Raw genomic sequence first — 15,203 nt, forward strand, 5'->3', positions numbered from 1 at the left:
ATTCCTAATAGCTCCTACTAAACCATGTCCCTCAACACAACATCCAGTCTTTCCTTGAACACCCCCAGGGTCGGTGACTCCACCACCTCCCTGGGCAGTCCGTTCCAATGCCTGACCACCCTTTCTGAAAAGTAATACTTCCTCATGTCCAGCCTGAATCTCCCCTGCTGTAGCTTGAAGCCATTCCCCCTGGTCCTATCACTAATGACACGAGAGAAGAGGCCGACCCCCAGCTCACTACAACCTCCCTTCAGGAAGTTATAGAGAGCAATGAGGTCTCCCCTGAGCCTCCTCTTCTCCAGGCTGAACATTCCCAGCTCAATGTATTAAATGATCTCAATAAATATCAGCAATGCAGTCATATTTTTTTGTAAATATTATATTGATTTTTAGCGTTCTGAAAAAGTATAAATATCAAGTTCTTTGAAATCCATTTTTTTCTTACCGAAGTTTTTACAGATACATGTATGCTGTTCATATAACTGTAGCAGTATTTTCCTATTTTGAATATAACTATTTTTTGTATAAGATGATTGTCATTTTGTTCTTCACATTTGTAATTGGTGGATTTTATTTCTAAAAGTGATGCGAGGGCCACCGCCATTCAGATCTTGGTCAGTTGGAAACCAGAGTGGAGGAATGTGCAGTGATTCTGAAAGTGCAGGGGGAAGCAGTGAGTCACGATCTATGGATTCTCCATCTGCTAGCCCAGGTACAGTTACAGTCACTGCTATACTAATTTTGAAGTCTTTACTTTGGACTGCTTAAAATTAATGAAGATGCGTTGTTAATTTAGCGAATGTTGGATAGAGCCTATAATGGCAATGGGCAGATGGGTGGAAGTGATATTTTGAGCTTCCTGACTTTTTTCTGCCATCTTCTAGGGGATTTTAAAAGACGACTTCCACGAACGCCTTCTACTGGTACTATGTCATCTGCAGATGATCTTGATGAAAGAGAACCACCATCTCCTTCAGACTGTGGTAATGTTGTTTCCGTACCTGAATTCCCCAAAAGATGGCTGTAGTGTAATTCTTCTCTTTTAACGAGCTTGAGAAAGATACACTAAATGTATTGTGATTACCAGCACATTTGTTTAATCAGCGCTTGAGCTCTTAAGAAGTTTAATTTTAAATTTTTATCTGTAAAACAAAGGATTTTTGTTTTCAGAGTTACTGATAGCTTGGATCAGTCATGAAAAGCACCAGTTGATATTGTGTTTTAGAACACTTTAGGTACTGTTCTAATGTTATCATAGAGGATTGAGAATTAGTGTGTTGGTTTTTTGTGGATCTGTATGGGTTCTTCTGTGACTGTACTCTTACCTTCTGTAATGTGTATTTGAGAAGTGCTTCCAAAACATTACAAGCCAAACTGTAATCACCTTTCATATTCTAATAAAGGATTTTGAAATAGATAGAATGAAACTTGCATGAATAGTTGCCTAATCTCCAATTACTCCAATTAAATATCCAAATATTTTCACATGCTAATGACAGAGGAGAAAACTGGCATACTTAAAAATGAAAAACTGTTTAATTCCACTTCTATATAAGACAATATGATAGTTCATCTGTTACGCAGTCTGTTACAATGTTTTTGCTTCCTTGTGATTCTACAGCACAGTTCTTAAAAAAATAAAAATAAAAAAAAAAATTAAAAAAAAAAGAATAGGTAGCATATCTTGTTAATAGGTATTACAGTGACTGAAACAAAGTTCTTTCCAGGTTTAAATGATCTGACATCTGAAACTGCAAATTCTCCAGGACCTTTTAGAAACACAAATATGTCCAAAGCAGCGCAAACACACAAACTACGGAAGCTGAGGGCTCCGTCTAAATGCAGAGAGTGTGACAGCTTAGTGGTATTTCATGGAGCTGAATGTGAGGAGGTAAGTTGAGAAGTATTTTAAATTGCTACTTTGAATTTATGTGAAGTTGAGAATTTTGTAAACTTTTTTTCTATGTAGAAAGTACAGACTTTGTGGGTCATAAAATTCTCACCATCAAAGACCTCACTGACTAATAAATTTTCTTGTTTGCTTATGGGGATGACAAATCTTTGTTTTTCCTCATGTGGAGTGGCAAACACCAACGATATTTCTCATGGTGTTAGATTGTGTCATACCATGTATTTTTTCTCTCCCCCTTAGTGTTCACTTGCATGCCATAAGAAATGTCTAGAGACATTAGCTATTCAGTGTGGACACAAAAAACTTCATGGAAGGCTTCACTTGTTCGGAGTGGAATTTGCTCAAGCTGCTAAAAGTGTCCCTGATGGCATTCCTTTCATCATCAAGAAGTGTACATCCGAAATTGAAAGCAGAGCACTGAATGTCAAGGTATGGTCAAGTTTCTTCATAAAAATTAACATATGAAAATACTTGGGGAGGGGACAAAAAGAAGTCACCTTTCAAGATGATAATTCTGTACTGTTAATCTCATCTATGTTATATGCTTGCTTATCAAATTAAAATTGATCTGTGCTGGCCTTTTAAAATTTCAGGGTATCTATCGTGTGAATGGAGCCAAATCAAGAGTTGAAAAGCTTTGTCAAGCTTTTGAAAATGGAAAGGATTTGGTTGAGCTCTCAGAACTTTATGCACATGATATTAGCAATGTTCTCAAGCTGTATCTTCGCCAGGTATGTGCTTAAGAGGTCAAATGGAAAATCAATGTAATATATGTAATATATGCAATGTAATATAGCATATTTCTTCAGTTCAGGCAGGAAAAACTCCTTCTAGCAATCCTGCAACTGAAGGCTGTATGAATACCTTGTATATTTGCAGTAGAGTTTCTTAATTCTTTTATAGAGCATGTGATAGGGGCAGAGAAAGCTGTGAGATCACTGACAGCTGGTATTACAATCTAGATTCCATATGGGCATGAGGTGTCTTAAATGCCAGTGCTGTTTACAGAATTAGCTTTTGTTTATCTGTTTGTGGTAAAGCCAAATCTTTTAAAACTTTGGTTGCTGTATTTGTGTGTTTCATGTGTACATCAAAACATCCCCCTATTTTGCTAGTGAAGATCCACTGAAACATATTGGCCTTGATTATGTCCTTATCATGGAGAGACTATACATCTTTTTGTTTCAAAATGGGAATGTAAAGCTTTAGGACTAAGTTTTCCATCACTGTGAATCTGATGACTAGGATGTTGCCCTGTGAGATTACTGAGTCACTCAAAAGACTTGTTGATCCTGAAAGGAACATTCCTTAGGTGCATGGTTTGGTCCCATCTCTGACACTAGTTGTTAAAAACGAGCCCTCTTGGGAGCATTCCAATCCCATGATCAGTGTTAAATTAAGTACTTTTGTAAAGCTACAAAGATTAACTGGCTATTTAATCAAATCAAAAGGTAGCGTATTATATACGACTTAGTGGAGTAGTTAGAGGTGTTGTGCTGTATTTTAAATATGGCTTAACTCTAAAAATAGTTAACATGTTTTCTTGTCTTTTTACTTCCTTTGTAGGTAATCTGTCCTTTTTTTTTTTTTTTTTTTTTTTTTTTAAGGTAAACCTGCTCATTTTAAATGTAGGAACAATGCTAAAAACCTGCAAGACATTTTAGAATCCTGTTTTAAAACCTATTTGACATAATTATTAATGCTGATATTTTAAGCTTTTCTATTTTTCCAACTTTTTTGCTTTTTTCTAAGCTGGCACAAGGCAAATAACCAGTCTATATTTGAGTTTGTTTTCCTTTGTAATTCTTTTTAGTTTATTAATATTCACTTTGTAGTACATTGCTGTTTTACTGAGACAAAACTTCAATCATTTTTTAAAAACAACTGTTATATGACCAAAATCCAGTTTGAAAACCGGAATATGCACCAAACTGGATATCACATGTATATTCTCAAAGAAAAGATGAATAAATACTGTGTTTTATCACGTATTGTTCTGTATCTGCAGTGTAATGTCTTCCCTCAATCATCTTGAAATCTGAACCTGTGTTAAGTGCTCAGTCTTCAAGCTCTTGTAGCAAAGTTCTAGCAAAAGATGTATGGAAGGAAGTACAAGGAGTTTCTTTACCCAGATTTTTTTTTTTTTAATAAGCTATGGTTTGAGCCACTAAACGAAAGATCTTCTAAAAAAGAATATACTAGACCAGACAAGGTTGAAGAAAAACTGGAAAGAAATAAAAGTTGAAATTCAGGCTTGAGTAGTTTCTGACATGTTTGTGTTTCTTCAGCTTCCAGAACCCTTGATTTTATTTCGGCTTTACAATGAGTTCATTGGACTTGCAAAAGAAAGCCAGAGTGTCAGTGAGGAATTGGATGCTAAACAGGCTAGCCCCAACTCAAAGAAAAGACAATCAATCTGTATCGAGCTGAATAGAATCATCATTAAAATTAAAGATCTTCTGAAACAACTGCCTGTACCAAACTATAACACTCTTCAGTACCTTATTGGCCACCTGCACAGGTAAGAAAAGACTTCAACTGCCAGTTGATGCTGAAAGTTGATGTATGCAGCATAGTGTGCATTAGGAAACTCTTGTACCTTTTGAATGACAGTAGAAGATGCATTATTTGTACTTGCCACTGTTTTTTCCTAGAAACAGTTGTGTGGTTTTGAGTGTGCTGCAGTTGTGTTCTTTGGTCATATACTACATCCTTATGCCAAAAGAGAATGTAATGGTGCTTCAAAAATAGCATAACTAATGTTATAGTTTGTCTAAGCATACTTTAAACCCAACAAACTTAAATGTAGGTCTTTGAGTCATCACATTTCTAGATTCTAGTCTTTGTTTCCCAATCTCCCTTCCCTTTCCTCCCACCCCTCCTCCCAATTCCTCAAAATTCCAGATAGATTAGTGATGCTAAATAAAGTTTTAAAACACCACACCCTGTGTGGAAGGGGCTTAGTCTGTGTTCCTGTTAAGAGCTTTCTTCAATGATGATTCTGCTTGCTACCCATCCAAACCCACCTTAAGTTTTTTTAATCATCTTTTAGCCTCTTCAGATATAAATGAAAATTAGTGTCTAAAATACTTCTGAAGTAGTAATACCCTCTAATTCTTGGAGTTTTTTTTCGTCTCTTCTTATGCAGGGTTACAGAACAGTCTGATGAAAATAAAATGTCAGCTAGCAACCTTGGCATAATATTTGGCCCAACTCTGATCAGGCCACGCCAAACAGATGCTACAGTTTCTTTATCATCACTTGTGGATTATCCGTATCAGGCCCGGGTGGTGGAGCTGCTCATAACATACTATGAGAAGATATTTGATGTTTCAATGCAACCATTTCTGAGCACATCACAGACTGAAGAAAATGCCATTACAGTCAGAGTTGCTTTATCAGCAGAAGAGAGGGAGCCACAGCAGCAGAGGAAGTCATTTGTTGCTGTAAAGGAAGTGAGTCACTTCTCTTGTACTTTTCTGAGGAGGAATGTCTTTTCTCTTGTGCTCATTTACTTTTGCTCTGACTTCTGTTAACAGGGTGTTCTAATAGCTCCAGGTGAAAACAGAGCTTCAGAAACAACTGGGTTACTTTTGGAATCGAACAATAGCAAGAATGCAAAAGAACAAGTAGATACATCTGTAACTGGTTAGTGGGCTTTTATGTATTGAGTTGGTAAATAAGTAGCAGTCCTGGTTTATTCAGATCGTAGTGCTTGCTGCTCTTCATAAGCAGATTACATCTTTTTAAGGGTTTTTGGTTTAAAAAAAAAAAAGTGTTTAAAGAATCAGTTTAAAGTACTTGTTAAGAGAACACAACAGTGAGTTGTTGTGATTTCAAACAAAATAAAGAAACATGTGGTGACTATGTGTTTCTGCAATCTACTATGATGCAATGAACCAATGTTGAGTAATTAATGTGTTTTGACTATTGTGTCCTCCAGAACATGTGTCGCTGCAACTTGGTGGAGCTAAATCAGAGGGCTCTGGAAAGAGTAATTCTCTACTAGGATCATCAGCTTCCAACACTTCGGACGTTCATATTTCTGCTCCCAAAGAGCCAGGTAGAGTGCAAAATCTGGAAGTGTTAAAATCTTAGAAATGAAAAATAATTAGGAATAGTAAAGCACTAGCAAAAGAAAAAATAATATAAAGTAGTGTGCTGTCTCTGATTTCTTCCTCCTTAGTCACATCTGTACATTACCTGTTTTAACATTATAGAAGTAGTAATATTTGGCTATTGTGGGATACTCTTAGTAATGAGTACAGGGTATGCCTCAAAGCTGTTATCCCATTACTGTACCTCCTGTGAAAGGGTCATTGGTGAAGCTTGCATTCTGTTTGTAAAAATCCTGAAGATTTGAATGACATCTATGTATGTGTTTCTAGGCAATGCTGTGAATCCAGCTTCAGAAAAAGACAGCCGTTCTTTTGTTTCTGCAGGTGAAGAGAGCTGTAAAGTTAACTTATTTCCTGCAAAACCTAATCGTCAAATTACCAAAGTTCCATTGCGGGTTCCAAGGACAAAACCAGCTATTCGTCCCGTGAGCTTACCTGTAGACCGAATACTTCCTCCTTGTGTTTTGAATGAGAGAAATTCACGAAATGCAGGAGCTGTAAGTCCAGAAAAGCTTGGCAGAAGCCCTACTATTGAAGAAGTTTCAGAGGTTAAGGCACTCCCCGCTGTCAATACATTCTGCAGACTTTCTTGTTGTGACACTCAGATGCTGCAAAAAACCTGGGACAAACAATATAAACAGTATGATATCACAGCAAGGACAGCAATGATTGTGACAAATGTGCCCCAGGAGAACCGAGCACTTGAGAGTGGAACTGCAGGTGCCTTATCTTCATCATGTAGTAACAATTCAGCTAATGCCATTCTTGCTAGTAAGCCATATTCTCTTTCTGTCAGGTCAGGAAGGACAGCAGCAGATGGGAACAGTTCAGATGCCCATCCTCTTGCTGCCTTCAGGGCACCAAGAACACTGCAGCCACCCCCAGGGACATTTTATAAACCACCTTCTAACAAATCCAAACAAAGTGAAAAGAGTTCAGTAGAACAAGCGAAAGCTTGTGCATCAACCAGTGTTAGCTCTGTGCTTCAGCAGGATACTGTGAAATTGGCTAGGAGCTCTGCGCTTCCATTGGGCAATCCTGGACAAAGCACAAGTGAACAACAAACTGGCTCAGAGGATACTCACTCCACAGATCTAAAGCCTGCTTACCAGAGACTAAGGCCAAAAAGGATCCAAGAGCTAGAACACAGGGAAGCTCACTTTGTATAGGGTGCAAATGCCTTTTGGACTGAATACAATGTGTTGATCTTGCCAGGGAAAACTTCGCTCTGACCCTTTATCCTTTGCTTTCCCTTGAGAATCCTACTTTTGTGCCATATGGGAGTTATTTTTTTATATATGCTGCCTTTTAAAAGTGGGGGGGAAGAGGTGTGGAATTGTGATGGTAATGAGTCAAATTTTTTCTTGTAATTCAGTGGATTTTCATGAAGATTTATTGCATCCCGTGTCTAGATACAGCAAATTTATTCATTGAGTAAGATACACAGCGCTCTGTTTCATTGTATGGAATGAAGTGCTTAACTATAGAGGAATGACTATCACATGTAGCAATGAAATGACCTATTTTTCATAATAGATGTTATTAATAAAATTTGAAGGGCTGGTATTCAATGTCTAAGCATAAACCAAAGCTTGTGCTTTACTCTATAAAAGCATTTGTTCAGTTTTTTAATCTGTGCAATTAAGGCTTTGCTCCTGAACAGACTTACATGCTGGCCAGCATGGCCCATTATTATGTATCATATGTGTATATTTAGGCGAATGTGGTTATCTGTTGCCAGTTCTCTATGTTGTCACTTTAATTTTTTGTTGTTGTACAGCAAGGATGCACTTACTGAGCTTCACCATTCAGAAGCAGCAATTGAGCCACATCTGGGATTTCTTGTGTAGCTTAGTGAGTGGGACAAATGTGCACAGTCCTTTTTATGGGTGCCCTTGTGGGGAGACTGAGTTGCAGCGGTGCTGTCTTTCGCAGCGGACTGGAACGGCGGTGGTTTGCTTGCTATAGATCAGTTTCGCCTTAACCTGGTGCAACTGAAATGAAGAGCGCGGCTTCCAAGTTTCAGCAAAAAACCTGAAAATAACCAAAAACCTACAGCAGTAGGTGCATTTAATGGTTTCCACTGTGTATGAAATGGTTTTTACGTGTACACTGTTGTATTTGCTTTGAAATATATTAACTTGTTAACAGTTCAGTGGCTCTGGTTTCTCTATCTGGGTACCTTCTAATTGACTGAAACACGGACCGCTGTCCTTTGCGATGGTAAGTACCTCCTCAGGACGAGACTTCTGGCAGTTGTTGACCCCGCCGTAAGGCTGTGCTGCGAAGGCGCGGTGAGGCCCTTCCTGCCCGCGCGCAGCGCGCCTGAGGGGGCGCGCGGCGTGAGGGCCGGGAGCCTCGCGGAAAGGACGTCGGCTTTCCTTTTGACCGACAGGAAGTGTTTCTGATGGCCCCCAGTTCGTGTTGGTTCTGATGCAAATTTCTCCACGTGTTGTTTCGAATCGCCTCTGCGCGACTAATTGCTGCGACTCAGTCTGCGAGGTGCGGTGTGAGCGACCCCCGCGGCTGCCTTCGCGAACCTTCCTGCGCCGCGTTTGCTCGGTAATGAGATTTTCTGAAGTTGTACCGCACTGCCTCATCCCTCTTAAAGCTTTGGCAGAGCACAATCTCCGTAATTCCCTGACCTAATTAGTGGTGACGGCTGTTTGTTTAGCGGGGCCCCTAAAGCGGCCGGAGCTGCCCTTCTGACGGCATCTTTCCAAAGGCAATTGTTGTTTGCATCTGAGGAAAAATCTTAGGGAGTATCAGCTTGTGAGGAGAGAGGGCGTCGTGCTCATCCCAACAGAGAGGGAGGATTTTTATTCAGGAACTGAAAGTTGTGGGTTGCGCTGTTGTGCACGGAGCGCAGGATTAAGGCAAGCTCCTTATGCTGAGCGGTGTCAGTCGGCACCTGCAGCGCGGCTTTCTTTGCAGCGGAGCTGGACGTTCCTTCAGAAACCTTGCTCTTCAGCACTGCTCGCACATGAGGTAAGCTTTGGAGGTGAAGTTCCCAGTTCTTGTTGCTTGTATTTAAGAAGTCCTTGTTATGCTTGCAGATCCGTGAATTAATTGGCTTTTGTAGTAGAGGCCTGAATGGGTCATCTGAAAGCTTACAAGAAATGTCCTGTAAATGCTGCTAGTGTGCATTTGCTGTATTTTAGTTTAGGTCATGTTTATATTTTTTTAAAGTGACTCCTCTACACGCTACCGTGGTTCACAGTACAGGGATCCCAGAGCATGCAAACCTGACTGGGTTGGGAGGAGGCTGCACTGAGATGTGCTGTGGCAGTGCCCGATGTGCTGCAGCCGTTCATGTGCCTTCATTCTGCTTTCAGGAGCTCACCTGAAGTTACGTGCAGGCATCACATCTGGGCACTGGGCTGTGAGCTCTTGCTGTTCTGCTCTGCAGATGTGCTTCTGTCAGGCCATCATGCTTGTCAGTGGAGGCAGACTAATTGTGTTGGGAAAAAGGGACAAGTCACTTCTATTTTGCATTAGCGAAGTAGGGAAGTTCTGATACTTACAACTAATGCTGTTTTATTTAAACATGTCAACGTGGAAATACATCGCACAGCAGGAGGCTATAGAACTAAGGTTTATATCTGCACTTCCTCTTTGTAAAGGGATATGAGTTCAATTTCCAATAGAAATTGGATGGAATCCTTGAAATAATTCTCACAGATGGAAGAAAAATCCATCCTAAATCTTGCAAAACATGAAGTATTTGAGAAGGGTGAATGTGAGGGAAAAAATCTCCCTCCTCAGCTCCTGCTTGGTAGCTGAGTGCCTATGTGAGTAAATCGGCTTATGGCAGATGTAGAAAGCATTCCTGCCAAGTTTGTGCCTGGTATGCTGTGTGTTTAACCATGGTACGCCTTGCGTAGATAGGGGTAATTAGTCCACTGCTAAGCCTGCGTGTCACAGGACTTATTTAAGGTGCCACATTTGCTTGTTTTGAAATCGAGAGGAATCTTTGTTAGATTCTTATCATCTTTGATTCTTAGAAATGCGTGTCTTTCAAAAGGAAGTTTAAGTGGCTTTTCTCTGATTTCTTGCCAGTGCTTCTGAAGTCATTCTGTCTGCAACCTTATGAGCAGTACATTTTCTTCCATTTTCTGTACACTGATTTCTGTGCATCTTGTTCTTTGCCATCTGTTCAAGTGTCACCACTCACTTCCCTTTCTCTCTCTTTTCTATAATTCTTTCACTAGCTACCATAACAAGAAATTGACCTACTTGACACAACTGCATGTTCTTGTCCTTCAAGTCACATCTTATCTGAAACACATCAGGAAAAAATCTGAGAAACTTTTCACTTGGGTTTTCCACAGGAATTTAGGATAACTGAATGCAGAACTTAAGTCAGAAGACTCCACCCTGTCTGTGTAGATGCAGTTCTCTCTATGTGCACACAACTATTTATTCACTTCTCTGTATAAGTATTCCATAGGATGGAATGCTATAGAGTATAATGTGTAGTACACTGTAGCGCTCTACAACATTAACTGTTAGGAAAAAAATAAAGGAAGCCAGAGAGTAAATGGATTTTTTATTTTTTTAACTGCACTTGGGAATTTGAAAGAATCTTCCTACAGTTCAGTGCTGATAGGAACAAGTTGTTTTTGTAGATCCCCACACCGAGCCCCCAGGAAGGAGAGCCAGTTCCTGTGAAAGCAGAATTAGTAGAACAGATTTATATATGCCATGGGCATAAATCACATCCCTTAAACCTGTTATCTTCGGGCAGCAAGCGTGTGCCATTCTAAATACTAACAGTCTTGATTTGCATTACCTTCTGAAAAGCTGAGTAAGTTCACAAGTGTGGAGGTTTTTCTAGTTTTTAGGAGAGGCATTAATATCTTTACTGTTAAACTTCATTTTTTTGTAACTGAATTTCTTCTAAATGCCTGTGCTGTTCCTAATTGCAGTTGTTTCAAGCCATCACTGATCTTGTGGGCAGAATGCTGCTGCCTTTAAGAATGAAGATGTATCCACACCATGACTAATCACTTCAGAAGCTGAGCCCATGTGGAGCTCTCAGTGCACTGTTTCTAGGTACTATCTTTATCATGGACCTCCTCCATTACTTCGTTGTAGTGTTTTATTCTACATAAATTAGTAGAGTTAAACCCTGACAATACATTTCTATGTTAGTCCTCTTGAGTGATGCCCAGTTAGGAAAGAATATTTCTGGCTTGGAAATGAGTCACTCGTTATTTACTGTTTTGCTACAGAATCTGAAGTTTATCAGAAAAATCTAGATTTTCTAGGGCAAGTGTTACCAGGCATTCTGTCTGGCAATTCTAATCCCATTTATGGCCTTACATTGCAATTGTTCTTTTTGCGAACTGTAAGACTGGAAGTTAGAAGATAATACAGGTATGTTATACATTAAAAACAGCATAGGAACATGAGCTAACAGACTGCGCTATGAGGAAATCTCTCCGTGAGATTGAAAAAACATATTGGATAGTTCATTAATGAGCCGAGAGGAAGTGGAGATGCCAGGCCATTGGCAGATTGTATGGCCTTGACATGAAGGCTTGCTTTTTCTTTCACAGCAGTTGTACAAAGATTGCAGTGTCTGGGGTTTAGAAAAGGGTAAGAGGAGCTGGAAAAAAAACTGTTTCATTTATTTAACTGTAGGATTCATTCTTGAGAACAGCAACAGGTTTAAGAGTCCTGAGTGTAATGTGAAAGCATCAGGGGGCTGTCTGACTGCCCATAGTCCACAGCTCAGCAAAGAGAACCTCAGTGGGAACTCCTAAGGAGCTGCAGGTGCCACTTTAATGGCAATAGCAAGGTGGTCTCTGGAGCTGCCTGCAGTCAAATATAGGATCGTTTCCAAATGAGAATGTTCTTAGAAGGCATCAGTCTGTTCAGGTGCAGGAGCTGCTGTAAACAACATCAGTGCCAGAGTCTTGTCTTCAAGCTCAGCCAGTCTTTTTTTCCTGGACTCTAAGCCCTTCCAACAGTTAAGTTCTCAGAAATGTTCTGGACTGGGTGAGTGTCCAAAGAGTGTGATGTGCTTTTCCTCAATGAATGAGCATGAGAGGGAAAAAAGGTGAACGCTAGTGTCTAAATTTTAGTTTTTTCTGTCTTTAGTCCACATGCAAGAATCAAGTGATCGATCTGGTTTCCTAGTGTCAGCTCTGAGGAAGATGGCAGAGGGGTGTGGAGCACAAGTCTTAGGAGGAACAGCTGAGGGGACTGGGATTGGTTGGTTTGGAGAAGAGGAGGCTCAGGAGAGAGCTTATTGCTCCCTGCAACTCCCTGCAAGGAAGCTGTGGTGAGCTGGGAGTCGGCCTCTTTTTCTGGGTAATAAGACAGAAATAAGACTGGAGAGAATGGCCTCGAGTTGCACCAGAGCAAGGAGTGCCGCCTTCAAACCAGCAAGCGTTAATCTATTTACTTTCTGGAACGGCAGTTGTATTTTGTAACTAATCTCATTCCCTGTGGAACTTGAATCATTACAATTGGAGTGACCCTGAAAACTGCATGAAATGGTTGGCCTACAAAACATAGAAAATGCTGCAACTTCTGTCACCGTCAGTTTTACATATGTTCAGTTTTTTTCTGTAGACTTGATGTCTTGTTATTTGATCCCCAGTAAGCAACACAGCCAACTGTAGCTAAGCAGGGTCTCAGATATCCTGATCCAGACCTTTTACATGCTCAGTATGCCAGAAGAGATCTTCATGCTGTTTGGGAACTTTTCCGGTAAGGTTAGTAAGGACTCAAGCCAGTCCTCCCCAGTGCTGTCCTCCCCCTTCCTGGATGATTAAAATGTGCACCTGAGATGATTTTCTGTAATTGTCAAAGAAATATTACCATTTTCTGTGTCAACTAATATTATGTTGAAAGATTAGGCCAGTGTATTCTGATGTGCTATCCAAGCCTTGCCTCTTAAAACCAAACAAAATCTCTCCCACTTAATAGGTATTTAAAAAAAATTCTAGAAGAGTGACAAGATTGTCTCAACAAACCATCAAATCTAGAGCAGTCTTGTCTGTGCAGTTCTTGATAGAGAACCTGGGTAACTTCCAGCAATCAGGTTTTTATCATAATTATTGTCATTACGAAGAGTCTTCTAATGTCTAACTTGCATCTCCTTTTCCACTTGCTCTCAATCACTCACCATTCAAGAAAAAACTACTCTCTAATCATTTAAATCCCAGAAGGCAGCTGTGAGTATGAAGTTGATATATAGAGCAAGTTTAAATGGTTTCTTTGTTTTAAAACAGGTCCCTGTGTTTGAAAGGCACCTGTTTTGACTTATATGTCCAGTTCTCTTTTTCCTTTTGAAGGTAAAATGTGTGGTGATGAAAATATGGCATGAGGCTAGAAAACAGATCATACAATGATTTGTGTTCAGTCAAATCACCATTAAAGTGTTCCGGTAGTTTTTTTATTTGAAAGTACATCAATCTGAGATCATGGGGTATATTTTTTGTTGGTTTTGTTGCGTTTCTTTGCAGCAAAATTAATTTGTCTATGTAAAATCCATTCCAAGCCGTGCTAGTCACTACACATTTACAGTGCCTAAATAGAAAGTCTGATTCTGCTCTGTTATCATAGCTAGTTTTTAATGTTACACTAATGTTCGGTTCATCTTTTCTTTGGAAAATTAGTTTGAAAGCACTGATTTAATCTGATAACTGATCCAACAGTTAATTGCTTGCATTACTTGCAAGTCCCTGGACAGTGCAAGTGGCACTTTTTTGTTTGAAAGAAATGCTTTTCTTATGTCCTGCTTTTTGATGCTGATAAAATGTGCTGCAGGAAACAGTCTCCAAACAAAGGAAAGGCAGAGGTTTTTTATGTATAATAGTGTATCAAGTGCAAAATGAAATGAAGCGGATAATGACAGGAACCAATTTCTATGATAACACAGTCTTAAAATAAGAACAGAAAACTGTTATTTTTTTCAGTTTGAAGTGGTGGCTGAAAAAATGTTGATGCGTCCTTTATTGTAGATTAACCAGGGACAGCTGATACAGAAGCATGAGCTTCCTAAGGCAAATCAGACTTCTACTCTGGAAGAACTGGATCCTCCGAAAAAGGCAAAAGGTAAAAATTTTGTTACTGGACTTCGGCTTTGGGCGTGCAGACCCTTGGATGAACTGACTAGTGGAACATCTGTCAGCCTAGAAAAGCAACCAATTCCTCCATCAGATAAGTCTGGGATCTTGTTTGGTACAGTTTACAAGGTCGTTTTTAACCCACCAAGCATAGAGAAATGTTTGTTTGTTTAAATAGGACAACATACAAGGGGAATAGTTGTGGGCAATAATAGTTTGTCAGGTTGGGAAAATGCTGTGGGTGCTGCTCAGCTCAGGGAGACTTGATTCCTAATTTCAGATTTGCTCCTCATGCCCAACTGCTCCCACATGTGAATCTAGTTAGAGTCTGACACTCACATGAAATTGTTTATTTTTAATATGCTTGAATAGCATGATAAATAAATTGAAAGTCAGAAGTATTTTGAATCCTTTCAAATCCTTCTAGATCTTGTGAAACTCAGAGCAGATTTTTCTATAACTTTCTACCATATTTCATTCTTTCTTCTTTTTCTTAGCCAAATTTTCTTAGTCAAAGCCTCCAGAAAGGGTCTTGGTCCTCTGATACACTCAAATATACAGTGACTACTTCCGTTAAGGTAATTTTCAGGGAAAGCTTCCTATGAGCTCCTATACAGAAAGTCCACTCATTTCAAACTGAAAATAATAAAGGAGAGCACTTGGTCATGTGTGCAGCTGGAGCAGTCAAGGGGATTGTTCTGCTTTGATAACAAAGATCAGCAGTGCCAGAATGAGTCAGGGGAAGAGGTGAAATGGTTAATTATGCTGACGTCACTTTCTTCTGTGCCATCATATTTTGGGAGCTGTAACAAAAAATTTATCCAGAGCTGTTTCAGTTCTTGGTCAAAATCGGATGGAATCTCCCTCTAACAGTTATAGCTATTTTGCTGATGGAGCTGAGACAGTCCACTTTCCAAACCATTTTCTTGTTCACACTTAGGTGATTGCTTGCTTGATTTTGATTGATATTAAATACCGAAAATGTTATCGTGTAAAACTGCAGTTGCTGTTTTGTTCACTTCCATAAGTTTTAAAGACATTCCCAGTGACTCAGGCTGAAAGTTACAGGGTCAAAGGGTTATCTGATTCTTT

General features: G+C 39.6%; 2 protein-coding genes across 11 annotated transcripts in view; both read left to right on the top strand.

The window, feature by feature from the left end:
* Positions 1-8,180, top strand: part of ARHGAP29 (Rho GTPase activating protein 29) — a 73,176-nt gene extending 64,996 nt beyond the window's left edge. For 7 of the 8 annotated variants that reach the window (XM_042819712.1, XM_042819714.1, XM_042819718.1 and 4 more), the window contains 10 exons: positions 584-712; positions 885-983; positions 1,728-1,891; positions 2,153-2,341; positions 2,506-2,643; positions 4,201-4,433; positions 5,061-5,367; positions 5,452-5,560; positions 5,856-5,975; positions 6,355-8,180. In XM_042819712.1, the coding sequence (XP_042675646.1) occupies positions 584-712; positions 885-983; positions 1,728-1,891; positions 2,153-2,341; positions 2,506-2,643; positions 4,201-4,433; positions 5,061-5,367; positions 5,452-5,560; positions 5,856-5,975; positions 6,355-7,199 (2,333 nt within the window). In that variant the 3' untranslated portion in view covers positions 7,200-8,180. The remainder of the gene's footprint in view (positions 1-583; positions 713-884; positions 984-1,727; positions 1,892-2,152; positions 2,342-2,505; positions 2,644-4,200; positions 4,434-5,060; positions 5,368-5,451; positions 5,561-5,855; positions 5,976-6,354) is intronic. The other variant, XM_042819713.1, reaches the window with a different exon arrangement.
* Positions 8,181-8,968: 788 nt separating this feature from the next.
* ABCA4 (ATP binding cassette subfamily A member 4) overlaps positions 8,969-15,203 on the top strand; it is a 72,230-nt gene continuing 65,995 nt past the window's right edge. For all 3 annotated transcript variants that reach the window (XM_042819927.1, XM_042819928.1, XM_042819929.1), the window contains exons 1-2: positions 8,969-9,018; positions 14,007-14,100. In XM_042819927.1, coding sequence (XP_042675861.1) covers positions 14,035-14,100 — 66 coding nt within the window. In that variant the 5' untranslated portion in view covers positions 8,969-9,018; positions 14,007-14,034. The remainder of the gene's footprint in view (positions 9,019-14,006; positions 14,101-15,203) is intronic.

This window comes from Centrocercus urophasianus, unplaced genomic scaffold (genome assembly GCF_019232065.1).
Source record: "Centrocercus urophasianus isolate 14NV4802_14NV808 unplaced genomic scaffold, USGS_Curo_1.0 seq_18, whole genome shotgun sequence".
NCBI classification, from domain to species: Eukaryota; Metazoa; Chordata; class Aves; order Galliformes; family Phasianidae; genus Centrocercus; species Centrocercus urophasianus.